This window comes from Macaca mulatta, chromosome 13 (assembly GCF_049350105.2).
Source record: "Macaca mulatta isolate MMU2019108-1 chromosome 13, T2T-MMU8v2.0, whole genome shotgun sequence".
In the NCBI taxonomy this organism is placed as follows: Eukaryota; Metazoa; Chordata; class Mammalia; order Primates; family Cercopithecidae; genus Macaca; species Macaca mulatta.
The window spans coordinates 97,371,464-97,386,065 of NC_133418.1; the positions used below are offsets into that span (position 1 = coordinate 97,371,464).

The 14,602-nt window shown below is 39.1% G+C and overlaps 1 protein-coding gene and 1 long non-coding RNA gene across 35 annotated transcripts in view; one reads left to right on the plus strand and one right to left on the minus strand.

Annotated features, from left to right (window-relative positions):
• Window positions 1-2,113: 2,113 nt before the first annotated feature.
• The window catches only part of ZNF512 (zinc finger protein 512), a 39,268-nt gene continuing 26,779 nt past the window's right edge, over window positions 2,114-14,602 (minus strand). For 12 of the 34 annotated variants that reach the window (XM_077959821.1, XM_077959827.1, XM_077959819.1 and 9 more), the window contains 4 exons: window positions 9,954-10,055; window positions 8,896-8,958; window positions 7,633-7,731; window positions 2,114-4,055 (listed from right to left, as the gene is read on the minus strand). In XM_077959821.1, coding sequence (XP_077815947.1) covers window positions 3,750-4,055; window positions 7,633-7,731; window positions 8,896-8,958; window positions 9,954-10,055 — 570 coding nt within the window. In that variant the 3' untranslated portion in view covers window positions 2,114-3,749. Of the gene's footprint in view, window positions 4,056-5,393; window positions 5,561-5,804; window positions 6,112-7,621; window positions 7,732-8,182; window positions 8,389-8,895; window positions 8,959-9,953; window positions 10,056-14,602 lie in introns of all 34 variants that reach the window. The other 22 variants (XM_077959825.1, XM_077959824.1, XM_077959818.1 and 19 more) reach the window with 11 other exon arrangements.
• Window positions 10,879-13,923, plus strand: LOC144333837 (uncharacterized). The gene is made up of 2 exons (XR_013402925.1): window positions 10,879-11,003; window positions 12,129-13,923. It is a non-coding gene; the product is annotated as an uncharacterized LOC144333837 (long non-coding RNA).

The window sequence follows — 14,602 nt, forward strand, 5'->3', positions numbered from 1 at the left end:
CTCTAAGTGAGCAGCAAGTTGGCCAACTAAGATTTCAATCTACATTTTGTCTGCTTTGCTATTTAGAAAATTACACAGGGTTAAGAAAGTGAATTTAGATGGAAAATACCTCTGAGGTGAAATTTAAGACCTGCTATGATTGCTAAAATTAAGCCTACAATTGAAATGAAGCCCCTGCAAAAACTGGGGAAGAAACTATTCTAGGCAGAGGCAACAGTGAATGCAAATGCCTTAAGATGGCAATAAGCTTGGTAGGTTCAAGGAACAGAAAGGTGTGTGTATAGTAGGGGAATGGTCAAAGAACAAGGGTGGAGGCTATTAAGGCTAGCAGGAGTTATGAGCACAGAGACGTAGTCCGAGGGCCTTTAGCAGGTGAATGAGGTCTGATTTACAATGTTAAAAACTAGAGCTGTTAGGTGGAGTGTATCCAAGCCAGAAGAAAGTGGAAGGAAACCAATTAGGAAGATACTGTAGTCTAGGCAAGAGGTAATGATGGCTTAGATTGGAATGGCAGAAGTACAGTGAACAGATTCAAAATGTAGTTGGTGGTAGACAGGACTTGCTAATGGGTTTGCTATGAGAAGAGAGAGAGGAATCAAGATGAAGCAAGAGTAAATTTCTAAAATGTTCTCTTTTAAGGAGATGTACAGAATTTTTTTTTTTTTAATATTTTTTGAGACAGTCTCACTGTGTCACACAGGCTGGAGTGCAGTAGCATGATCACAGCTCATGGCAGCATCTCGATCTCCTGGACCCAAGCAGTCCTCCCATCTTAGCCTCCCAAGTAGCTGGGACTATAGGTGCACACCACAATGTCCAGCTAATTTTTTTATTTTTTGTAGAGATGAGATTTCACCACATTGCCCAGGTTAGTCTAGAACTCCTGAGATCAAGCGATCCTCCAGCCTCAACCTCCCAAAATGTTAGGATGACAGGTGTGAGCCACCATGCCCGGCCCCAGACATTGAGACATATTCATGATGATACAAGAAACCCTACTCAATTTTGTAGCTTGTATTCTACTGTATGACTATATCGCAATTTATCCATTCTGATAATGGATAATTATTGTGTGTTAGAGCAGGCTGACAAGAGACCCAAGAATGTATAATGTCTCAAGTAACAGACATTTATTTCTTGCTCACTTAATAGTCTCAGATACATGTTCCTGGTTGGCAAGCAAGTGGCTCTCCTTCAAGAGGTGATTCAGGGAGTCAAGATCCCTTCCATTTTGTGTTCTTCCATCTCCTAGGGCCCCATCAGCATCTGCATTTAGTTGGAAGAAGGGCAAAGAAAGCTTGGAGGTACACCCACTCAAAGTTCTAACCTGCAAGTGGCATTCATCACTCCACTCACATTCCATGGGAAAGGAGTTAGCTGGCTCTCCTTCACTAGAGAGAGTGGAGGGATGGGGGATAACTGGGAAATACAGTCCAGTCATTTGTTCTATAATCCCGTAACTTGCAGAGGTGAAAGTAGTTCTCTGATACATGTTTTCAGTATTTCTCTCTTGTAAACTGTACTGCAATAATCATTCTTTTTTGTGTCTCTTTGTATGCCTGGACAAGAGGAGTTTCTCTGTGTATGCCCAGGAGATAAACTGTTAAGTCTTCGGGCACCTATCTTCAACTTTGCTAGCTATTGCCAAATCACTTTTGAAGTGACTGTACCAATTTGCATTCCAAACCATGTATGAAAGTTCATAATACTGTCAAACTTAGTTTATGTTAGTCTAATGAATTTTTTTAAAAAAACTTTAAAACTCAATACTGTGATTAGAATAGTCTTACTGAGTCTTGCTGATCCCTGGTCTTGGTCAGGAAAAAGAAAAGGAATGCCTGCAAGGGGTCCCTGGATGAGACCAGGCAAGTTTCCTATACGAATCCACTTTCATCTCAAACTACTCATTTTAACCAGCATAACTCAGGTTAAATTAAAGATAAAATTTTAACCAGCATAATTCAGGTTAAAATTCAGGTTAACTAAAGAACTACTGAGACAACTGCATGTGGAATTTATTTCAAACTCACCCCCATCTCTAGCCATCTTCTTACCCCCATACAGTGTCAAGGAGTCACACAGCAGGTCGGCGTCAAAGAACACTGGAAACATCTTTCTGAGAGTCATTTATTTCTTTTGTCATTGCCAAACATTCCCCAGGTCTTACTCACCAGAAATTAACATAGCTTCTTCATTTCTCCTCCCTGACAACCCTCATCTACTGAAAGGGCTTTAAATGCACACTGCCCATGAAAATGCAGAGTGCACATACCATGTCCTTAACTTGTTTCAAAACTACCTATTCTGGCAGTAACCAATTCAGGTTTCGGTGCTCCCTTGTTTGAAAGTGGTCTTCACAAAAGCCCACATTTTAAAGCTATTTGGAGGAGCACAGAGAGTTAAAGTGGTAATAGCCTTTCAGAATTTGAAAAGGTAGTACTTGTCTGTATCAGGGTTCATTTTTTATGTGGCATATGCCACAAAATAGGCAAGAATATATAAGACCAATATTTACGCAAAACGGGGAAGAGAATCCAGAAACACGACAACAAAGCTGCTCTAACCAATGTTCCAGACAAAGTCACCCTCAAAGAGAAATAACCCATTAAACATTACCAGGTAGGCATGAGGTACAGAAAAAGAATTTTTCTTTCCAGCTCCAGATAAATATCTACATCTGGTGTCAAAGTCTCAGGATATAAAGAGGATAGAACTCCATATATAAAAGAGGACAGGACAATATTCTCAGAAAATTCAAAAAGACAGAGGTTGGCTAAGGGGATGGGTGAAAACAGTGGGGTGTAAACTAACAAGTGAGGTAAAGTCCGGGGAGAAGGAATGCGCACCTTGGTTTTCCCTCAGTGGCACTACCAGGAGCACTAGGAGACTGTCAAAATATCAGGGGCAATGTGATATTTCTCAATTCTTAAAACCAAAGCAGCAAAAATAAGCTTCAGAAGGCAAGTGATCATAGCTATGGATGAGGCCTCAGGCTCCAGGAAAGTTGGGGCAATATTTATTGCTGCTTCTACTTTCTCTTTCCTGTCATTTTAATGTTTGGGTCACGTTACTCCTAAGGCTGCTTTTCATGTCTGTGGGTCTAGTCACTGCTACTTGGTACAAAGCATTTCCCAGTATAAACAGCATAGGGTAGTTCTAGATTTTTCATCCTAAATGCATTTTCTTACTTTCAGTCTTAAAACCATATTGAGAGGACAAACAGCCTCCATAAAGTTTGTTTCCCAAGGAGACAGAGTAAGCTTATTATATGAATGACAACAGTTCTAGCTTCTAGACTTGTTATATCACAAATACAAAATGACAAATCAGTTATGGTTTTAAAAAATTAATCTGGAATGGTTTCACAAGCTAGATGATGGAGCAGCTACTAAATCAATGGAGCTTCCAAGAACATTCTATACCCCAGGAAGGAAAGGACAACCAAAGAGGTTTCTTAGTTTTGTACAGGGCAAGAGGAGCCTATAGTTGGCCTTGAGAGGGAGCTCTTTGGGAAGATAAGAAAAAAACAAGAGGACTTGAGGAGGAATAGCAGGAAAACCTACTAAAAGGGGAGGGGGGAATCAAAGTGTAAGAAGGGAAGACAGTGAAATTTACACAGGAGGAAAGGGCTGAGAAAGTCACAGCCTTATACAAACAGCTGAAAGAATCTTCACTCAGTCCTCCCAGCACAGGTCCTCGTGACAACAGCATCACATCTGCTTTCCTAGGAGCGTTTTTACACTGACTGCCTATTTCCTTCCTCGTTTATGATTAGTCTTTGGGGGCTTTACTTTCTGGAACTGTGCTGGCACTGGCTCCTGCTCTGGTTCCTTACAGGAGGCTGACACTACCAGTTCCTCATTTCTCCTCTGATCCTTCCCTACTCTAAGACTCAGCTCTGTCTCAGGAAGCTCAATGCCAGGCTGCTGCCGCCTTCTTAGAGACCTTCTGCTCCTGTGCTGCTGCCTCCGCTTTTCTTCTTCTTGCTGCCGCTGCTTTATCTTCATCAGCTTTTCAAAGCTTTTGGTTGTTGTTGGGTTTACAACGAACCAGTCCTAGAGAGGCAAAATAGAAATGTCATCCAGTTGAAACTATAGTGAAGAACATAAAGGTGGAGGAAGAATGGAAAAAAGGCATGATTAGGGCAGAACACAGTAAGAAGGAAACAGATATGGAACCATACCTCAGGATTCTATATTTTAAGATGGAGAAATCCAATACAGAACAGCTATTATAAGCACATATTTTGTAAGGCATAATTCTAGGGACTTTAATAAATGATCTATAAAGTCTGTTTACTTAGCATCATCCCACTCTTATATCTCCTGAGTATAAATCTCATCGTGAGACATAACACACTGAGCCACAGGAGATTTTATTCCATGATGGCATCGTAACTAAGAGTATGAATTTTGCAGCCAAGACCTCCTGGGTGCAAATCCCAGCTCTGTTTCTAGACAAGTGACCATGGGCAAATTACTTAACATTTTCGAGGCTCAGTTTAAAAAATTAAGGGGTAGGGGACATGAAATCCAATTATAAAGTATTTTTGCCAAAAACCAAAGAACTTCAATCTTATCAAGTGATCTGTTCAATCTTCTAAATCTACCAATTCATAGGAAAAGTCAGGATAGGGAGTTGAGCCCAATCTCTCTGCCCCACTGCAAGACTCCACTGCAGTGGTCCCTGTACGTCAAAAACAAACAATAACAACAACAAAAAGCAAAAGAGGAAATAGCCAGGATAGAGGAATACTACCATAGAGTGCAATCAGCGAAATTCCAGAATGTGGGTACATGTATGTGACAAGTGATCCGGTTTCTTCAATAAATGGCAAATGTGTAAAAAGGAAGAGGAAGCTTTTAGTCTTGCACCATGTAATGAGATAGCCACTAGCCACGTGTGGTAAGTGATGTGTTTAAATGTAAGTAAAACAAATTAAGATATGCTTTCATGTAAAATATACACCAAATTTCAAAGACTTGGTATGAAAAAAATGTAAAATATCTCAATAATTTATTGATTTACATGTTAAAAATAACTTTAGATATATTGGGCTTAATAAATTATTAACATTAGTTTCATCTTTTTAAAATACTTTTTTAATGTGGCTACTAGAAAATTTTAAATTATATACATGGCTCACAGTACATTTTTTTTGGATAGTACTGCTCTAGATTAAAACAAACAAATGCAATATTTGGACTTTGTTTTAGATCCCAATTTGAATAAATCAACTCTGAAAAAACATTATAAGATAATCAGGGAAATTTAAATAACAACTGGATATATGATAATACTAAAATTCTTAACTTTTTTAGGTATAATGATGTTTGTGGTCATATGTTTTCAAAAGTCATCTCTTACAGATACATATTGAAAGAAGCACTTACAGCTGAAATTATATGTGGAATTTGCTTTAAAGTAAGCCTTTAAGGGAGGAGAAAAGTGAGGTTATAAATGACACAAGATTGGCCATACACTGATGGTTGCTGAGGATGGCTGACAGCACACTGGGTTCATTATGCTACTTTCTCTACTTTCGTGTGTTTGAAATTTTCTGTTAAAAAAAAAAAAAGTAGTGTAAGAAAATGTGATGGAGGGAGGAAGAAACAGGGTAAAGATGTTTTTACCACCCACAAAATTCATAAATAGAGGCATAAATCAATAAACAAATGCCTGGGAGAATGCCCCAAACCAAATGAAATTTGTTGGTTCCAACTCCATTGGTTTTAACTTTTTAGGAAGAAAATGGACAAACCAGTTAACTATATAAAGGCCAGATTTTGTCAGGAGATAATTACCTTTTTTTTTTGAACAGAGTCTTGCTCTTTCGCCCAGGTTGGAGTGCAGTGGCGCAATCTCGGCTCACTGCAACCTCCGTCTCCCGGGTTCAAGCAAATCTTCTGCCTCAGCCTCCCAAGTAGCTGGGATTACAGGTGCCCGCCACCATGCCTGCTAACTTTTTAGTAGAGATGGGGTTTCACCATGATGGCCAGGCTGGTCTCAAACTCCTGACCTCAGGTGATCTGCCCGCCTCGGCCTCCCAAAGTGCTGGGATTACATGCGTCAACCACAGTGCCCCGCCGATATTTACCTTTTAAATACTCCCTGAAGCAAAAAAAGATATGCTATTATGACTAAAAAGATATGACTGCCTTCAGAAGACATCTCAGATTTTGGTTAGGGATTCTGAAAGCTTATGCCAGTAAAGCAACAGAAACCAAACTTTATGGAAGTAATTAAGACTCACATTGTTAAGTACTATCAAATTTGAGGGCAGAGAATAAATAAAGGTGTTCCCTTTATTTTTCCACATCAGGCAGCAATAGTTTCTGCAATAAGATATTCCAAGAGAATGCACATTGTATTCCTAAGCTATTGTAGTAGGAGTATGTAATTATATCATAAACAATTTCTCTGTTCACCTGTATTACTAAAAAACCTTCCCCAAGAGAAAATCCTTGACCTTCTGAACTTTAAAGCATTTTAATATACAATTTTTAAATTTTTTTATTTTGAAAAATTACAAACCTTCAGAAAAGTTGTAACAGTTCAATGAACAATCAAATTTACCATTGTTAATCTCTTTCCTTCCTCTCTTCCTTCTTCCCTCCTTCTTTCTTTTGTTGAACGATGTGCAAGTTACTTGCAGACATCATAATACTTCATCACTAAACACTTCGGCATATATCTGCCTAAGGGCATTTTCCTGCATGACTACAACTATCACCTTTGGGAATGTTAACACTGACACAATACTATTATTTAATATAGTCAGCATTCAAATTTCCCCAACTGTCTCAATAATGTCCTTTATAGTTGTTTTATCCAGTATTTTAAACAGCATTAAAAATGGGTTGCTGGAAGACATCAGAATGCTAGAAGGCGTGAATGTATAGAGATCACTGTGAAACAAGAATTTCGAACATGTAAATTCAACCTGGTTCCCAAATGTTTAACTTAATTGGATTTAAAGGAATTAGAAGAGTTCAGGCTGGGCACGGTGGCTCACACCTGTAATGCTAGCACTTTGGGAGGCCGAGGCAAGTGGATCACCTGAGATCAGGAGTTGAAGACCAGCCTGGCCAACATGGCAAAACCCCGTCTCTACTGAAAATACAAAAATTAGCCAGGTGTGGTGGCAGATGCCTGTAATCCCAACTACTCAGGGAGTATTGCTCGAACCCGAGAGCTGGAGGTTGCAATAAGCCCTCCAGATTGGGCAACAGAGCGAGACTCTGTCTAAAAAAAAGAAGAGTTCAAGGATGCTTACAGTCACAGTGATTTTTTTTTTTGAGTCAGGATCTCTGTTGCCTAGGCTGGAGGGCAGTGGTGCAATCAGCTCACTGCAGCCTCAAACTCTTGGGTTTAGGTGATCCTCCTGCCTTGGCCTCCCAAAGTGCTGAGATTAGAGGCATGAGCCACCCTGCCCACCCATCAGAGTGTCTTCAAATACTTTCACAGAAAAATACAATTATATATCTAAGTTTAGAGAATATTTTAACTCTAATGTCTCTGGTAACCACTTTAGAGTTACTTTCCTTGAGAGCCTTAATCCGTAACAACAGGGAGAAAGTCTACCTCTCTTGTGGCTTACATATCAGGTCCACAGGATTACAAAAACCTCACCTCAGCATGGACAGAGTTGATGTGATACTTGACACCACTCTCTGACACAAATTCTTTCTGACATAGAAGACATTTGTATTTTCCAGCCACAAAGTTTCCCTATTTCCAAGAGAGAAACAAAAAGAATTATTGGTAAATTTAGAAACACATACCTGGGTTATGTGTAGGGACTGTTAGAGATGAAAAAGAGGGAATTCTATTTCAGCAAAGGTTAAGAAGGAAAAAGATCAAATATAGTAATAGATTTAGGAAAACCAGCTTGGATGGATAATTACCAACATAAATCCATCCTAGTGCAATTCTGTTCCAATCACCCACCCTACTTCAACACAACCTGAAAGTCTCCTACTTTTTCTCAGGTAACATGCCACATCTTTCTAGCTTCCTATGTTGCTTTAACTTCACTTCCAGGTTGTCTTGGTTCCTCCCCCAAAATGATCAAATGCCCAAAATTCACCAGAGGCACCAATGTACAATTCTTCCCGCTATGATCCACTGTTGCAAAAAGTGCCTTCAAAATCCAGAATTAGAAGAGTACCATCCATAATACCTAGTTTAAGGACTCAGAAACTAGGATCAAGATGACAAACTCCTAAGCATTCCTGGACAGATCTGGTTTAGATGCCTACAACTCCCTTGTTGCCTTGAACTGAGACTTCTCTCCCCTCCTGAAGCTTCAGGTTTCCATGGTGCTCATTTTGTGTGAGGAGATTGGAAAATGGCAGCAATTCCCATGGCTGGTAGGTTGTAGGACACCTGGGTCAACATGGAAAAGATTCAGTGAGGTGAATCGCTGTTAGCCTGACACCCTATCCCACCTCCCATCCCCAGAGGCCAGTATGGTTCAGATGGGTATAGAGGATCTTTACCAATCCAGATAAGCACATATAAGGTGATTCTACAGTGTTTCAGGCCCACCCAAACAGGGCAGGCCCAGAGGAGGAGACGCTCAAATGCAAGGAGCTGAATCTCTTAGAATTCAGGGATAGGAACTCAGGGTAGGAACTCAGAACAAATATATTTTTCTCCGAATTCCTTTAACTTGATAATGACTTGTGACTATGGTGATCTTTTCTAAGCCTTGGACATGCCCTGGCATCCCACCCAATACCAGACCAATAATCTTTGAGACATAAAAAACTAAAGCAGCCTCTGAAGATAATGGTAAACAGGACAACTAGCTGTTCACCTAAACTGAATTCTCTTCCATGTCAGACTATTTTAGAGAACACGTTAAGATATTAAGTTTAAAAAGTTACAAACCAATGTACAAGAGCCCAGGTGAGCTTTAAGGCCAGATACACTACTGTAGACAGCCTCACAGCCCTGAAAAAGAGAAGAAATAGTGTGAAGACTATGCCAAATAGCTCCCTTCTCTGAACAATCTAGCCATTTACGCTGACCAACTCCACATTTGAAGGAAGAAAACCAATAATCTGTGCCACAAACCAAATGAAAAAAGAATATACAGGCAAGCCACAAAAGCAAGAAGAAAAGCCAAGGAAAGGTAAAAAGAAAAGAAACAGAAGGTGAACAAGTTTTTTAGGAAAGATTAAGCTATTTCCTTCCCTTGGTACCTTCTCTGACACTTAAGAGAAACATGGAAAATTATATAGTTAGTTTTTTTTTAAATCTGCTTTATTTAGTGCAAATGTGTTCCCTCTTCTTTTATATTTACTCCTCTGCAAAGTACTGAATCTACTATAGCTGTGATGGTTTAAAGATGGCTCTCTCCCTCATCTTGACTCTAGAAAATAAAAATATTTTTAGAATCGTAAAAATAAAGATGGCTGCAAATTATCTTCCACTCTTGCCATCAAGAAGTGGAGTCTAGTTACCCTTCCTGTGAATCTGGGTTAGTCCCATGATTCCTTTGATCAATAAAACACCATGGAAGTGATGCTGGCAAATTCTGAAGCTAGATTTTAAGAGATGTGCAGCCCTGCTTTCATGTTCTCAAAATATTCTCTGAAAAGTCAGTCACTGTGTACCCTGCTGGTAGCCCAACTACTCTGCTAGAGAAAGAGGCCATATGGACAGCCAAGCTCCCAGATAAATGCAGCTGCACAGAAACCATCTTGAACATTCCAGTCTCACTGAGTTTCCAGCTGAACGCACTCTCATGAGTGATTCCAGCTGATGCTACATACCGCCGGAGAACTGCCCTGCTGAGCCTTTACAGAATTACTGCTCTACAGAATTGTGAACAAATAAAATAACTGTTTTAAGCCACTGAGGCTCAGGTGTTTTGTCATGAAGGAATAAATAACAGAAGCATGCTTGATAAACATTTACTGAATAAATGAATGAGAAAGAACCACCTGGTTAGGACACTGAATACGATGATATTTCTTGATATCTGTCTTCCATTTATGTAGTACTTCCTGGCTGAAGGTAGGCAGCCCTGGGCGAGTATATTTTAACTACAAGACAAGACAACCAGAAACATTAGATAAATCAAACTCCCAACCAAAATATCCCAAAAGTTTCACACCCAACTCTTTAGGTTATATAATTCTGAAATCTATACTTTTGAATACAAAAAAACTGTAAGATATAAGACCCTGTAAAGTACCTGAAACTGGTAAGTATACTGGTCTATTGTTTGTCTTAGAAAAGTTTGATTTTTAACAGAGGACAAGAGACTCAGATATACTTCACCTACAGTTTAAAAAGAAAAAAAAGCTACAGAGTACTACATAGAATTAAAATATGTGTTAAAAAAGAACGATTCATAGGTTCTAATGATTAGGAAAGAAAAAAATAAATTTAAAAAATGTTAAGAGAGAGAGAGGGATACAAATTTGCATTCGTATACTCATCGTAAATGTAGATGAGTAAAAGGTTAGAAGTGTATAAATCAAAATATTAACAGTGGTATTCTCTGGTAGAATTTTTTTTTTTTTTTTGAGACAGAGTCTCGCTCTGTCGCCCAGGCTGGAGTGCAATGGCACGATCTCGGCTCACTGCAAGCTCCGCCTCCTGGGTTCACGCCATTCTCCTGCCTCAGCCTCCCGAGTAGCTGGGACTACATCTCTGGTAGAATTTTGAATCATTTTCATACTTTTTCCTACCTATCTGCATTTCTAATTTTTCTTCAATTATAACATGCTAATTTTGGTATTTTTAAAATCCTAAAACAAAAAAATTAAGGTTCAAGATAAAACAGGGATATGAGAGAAATCAGGGAACAGAATATATAATATTTGCTTATACTTCAAAAGTAGAATTATTTCTAGCACTTCCTTTTTTTTTTTTTTTTTGAGATGGAGTCTCGCTCTGTCGCCCAGGCTGGAGTGCAGTGGCCGGATCTCAGCTCACTGCAAGCTCACCTTCCGGGTTCACACCATTCTCCTGCCTCAGCCTCCCGAGTAGCTGGGACTACAGGCGCCCGCCACCTCGCCCGGCTAGTTTTTTTTGTATTTTTTAGTAGAGACGGGGTTTCACCGTGTTAGCCAGGATGGTCTCGATCTCCTGACCTCGTGATCCACCCGTCTCAGTCTCCCAAAGTGCTGGGATTACAGGCTTGAGCCACCGTCTAGCACTTCTTTTTACAGGCTTTGACTTGAGTTGATCTCTCCTTACAACTACAACTAGAGTTTCCAGAGAGGAGAGAGCAACCTGCACAGACAATTCTTGCAAAGTCCACCATGGGTAAATAGTTGTATTTCTGGTGAGTAAACAATCTTCCTGCTTTGACAATGGAAGTGTCTGAAAAGAAGCTGATTCTCTGCGACCAAAAAAACATACCCAAAGCCCATAAAGGTAATAGAGGAAGTAAGGAAGGTAGCCCAAAGAACCTCTGGTAAATCTTTGAAAGAACAGAGTACACAGTACTTTCATAGAGTACAGAGGTGGCTTTATTTATAAGCATTTAGTCTCCTCTGAAGCTAGTATAAATGGGCCTATCTAAAATCTTTTTTACAGCTCCATAGTACATAGTTTATATAAATACAGTTATAAATGTATCATAAATATGATAGTAACAAACTATCATATTTATGGAAATGAAGTACTATCCAGCTATAAAAAAAGATGAGGATGATTTCTGTAAACACATGTGGAGTAATTTCCAGGATAAACAGTTGACCCTTGAACAACATGGGTTTGAACTGTGCAGGTCTTATATGTGGATTTTTGCAACCAAACAAAGACCAAAAATACTGTATTTTCAGTACACAAAACCCATCTACATAGAAGACCACTTTTCATATACACAGGTTTGGCAGGGCTGACTGTGGAACTTAAGCATGCACAAATTTGGGTATTCACAGAGGTCCTGGAACCAATGTCCCACATATACTGAGGGACAATTGTGTGTGTGTGTGTGTGTGTGTGTGTGTGTGTGTGTATATATATGTTTGTCTGTTTTATTTTTTTTTTTTTGAGATGGAGTCTCGCTCTGTTGCCCAGGCTGGAGTCTAGTGTTGCTATCTTGGCTCACTGCAACCTCCGCCTTCCAGGTTCAAGCGATTCTCCTGTCTCAGTCTTCCAAGTAGCTAGGACTACAGGCGTGCGCCACCATGCCCAGCTAATTTTTGTATTTTTACAGTAGAGACAGGGTTTCACCATGTTGGCCAGGATGGTCTCAATCTCTTGACCTCGTGATCTGCCTGCCTGGGCCTCCCAAAGTGCTGGGATTACAGGCATGAGCCACCACATCCGGCCACAACTATACTATTAAGTGAAACAAAGCAGAGTACCAAAACAATTATCTGTAGTAAGAAAGAAGGGGATATAAGAAAATATACATGTATCCGATGATCCATCACATAAAAATACAGGAAGGATAAACTAAAAACGAATGAGTCTGGTTATCTTTGGAGGTAGATGGGAACACAGTAGAAAGAAAAGGGGAATGGGAATGGAATAGTTGGGATGAGGAGTAGTGACTCAGAACATATCTCTTTGAATATGTCTGATTTAGAACCATGGTGGTTTCATATACTCCCAAAATAAATGACTAGTTACATTAAATAGGATGCAGGGGAGACCCAAAACTTAATAAGAATAACACATGGATCTATTACAAATAAGTGACACAATGATGGGGACAGGAAAGAAAAAATCAACCTCAGTAACTTTGGAAAATACTATTTTCACTATATTCTGTAAGGCTCAAGATGAAAAGAAGTATATATAAATACAGAAAATTTGTTTTTTACAGGGGAATGAGTTGGTAATTCTGAAACTATTTTATGTACTACTAGAATTGAGCAAATAAGTAAATATACTGTGGATAATGAGAACCAGGTTTCTCACTGCTGGAGAAAGAAGTTACAAATAAGGAAAAAGGAAGACTAGAAGGAAACTTGTGGTGTTGGATTGGAAATGAAGGTCTCATGGCTTTTAATATACATACAGATAGCCATACAAATAAATATGGATGTGTACGTGTGCATGTATGACTATACATGCATTTATATCCTAACTCTATCTACCAAGAAGGCACAGAAACAATGACACTCCAGTAGAACAAGGACTAAAATATATTTTAGAACAAGGACTTCTAAATATATTCTTTAATAAAAGGAACCAGGATTCCTTAGAGAAATAGTTGATTCCAGGGCTGGGGCCGGAAAAATGGAAGATAAGCCTACGGCCTGTCTTATCATGTCATAAAGTAAAAAATGTTCTCAAAAAAAGATAGGGGATGTCAAAAAGACATAGGAGCCCACTTGAAAGAGCTCTCAACTGCCAAATCTGGGACATGTTAAGCAGCAAAATAAATAATAATAGCACTGGATTATAACCCATGGAATAAAATAAATATCATTGAGTCTTTACTTACACAAATAAATAGAGAAAAACAACAGATCTTTTCACAGTAGAGTTCTAATCAATAATTATAGAAAAAATCATGGAAACTGAAAACCATTATGTAAACATCACAGGCATAACTGTTGCAGGTGGCCAGGCGCAGTGGTTCATGCCTGTAATCCCAGCACTCTGGGAGGCCGAGGGGGGTGGATCACAAGGTCAGGAGTTCGAGATCAGCCTGGCCAATATGGTGAAACCCCGTCTCTACTATAACTACAAAAATTAGCCAGGTGTGGTGGTGCGCACCCGTAGTCCCAGCTACTCGGGAAGTTGATGTAGAGGAATCACTTGAACCCGGGAAGCAGAGGTTGCAATGGGCCGAGACCACGCCTGGGTGACAAAGTAAGACTCCGTCTCAAAAAAAAAAAACCAAAAAAAAAAAAAAAAAACTGTCACTGGCAAATATCGTCAATGGATGCTAATCTAAGTAGGCAACAGTATAAGAAACAGGATATGTGCATATTCCATCTCCCCACAAAATATTCACTAATTACAAATGGGAAGATTATAGTTTTGCCATTGAGATACTTAGAAAACACACCATAAGCAACTGATCAAAGTTATCATCATCAGTAAGAGACAAATCAATATCATATACCTTTTGATATGATACATGGAGAAGGGCCAACATTGCTTCAGTGGTATTCTTGCCAAACACATATAGAACTCTCAATCTAATCTTGAGAAAATATCATGCAAATCCATATTGGGGAACATTCTAAAAAATAACCAGCCAGTTCTCTTCAACAGCATCAAAGACATAAAAGACAAAGCCAGGGGAACTATAACAGATTGGAGGAGACTAAGGAGACACAGAAATGAAATAAAATGTGGTATCCTGATAATATCCTAAGGTATGGTTATGTAAGGCATTAGGAGAAGCTAGGTGAAGAGCATTTGGAAACTCTGCTAACTAGTCTAAAATTATTTCAAAGTTAGAAGTGTTTTAAAAAGAATATACATTGCTTATATATACATCAAGAAACAGTGGAAAGATGCACAAAAAGCTGATAAAAATGGTTAACCATGGGGACAGGACAGAACAAGGACGTAGTGGGAGTGGGCTAATTCAATGTTTAGCATCATTTTGAGTTTTTTAACCATTTGAAGAATATGTTATCTACTCAAAAAGATAAAATTTTTATATTTA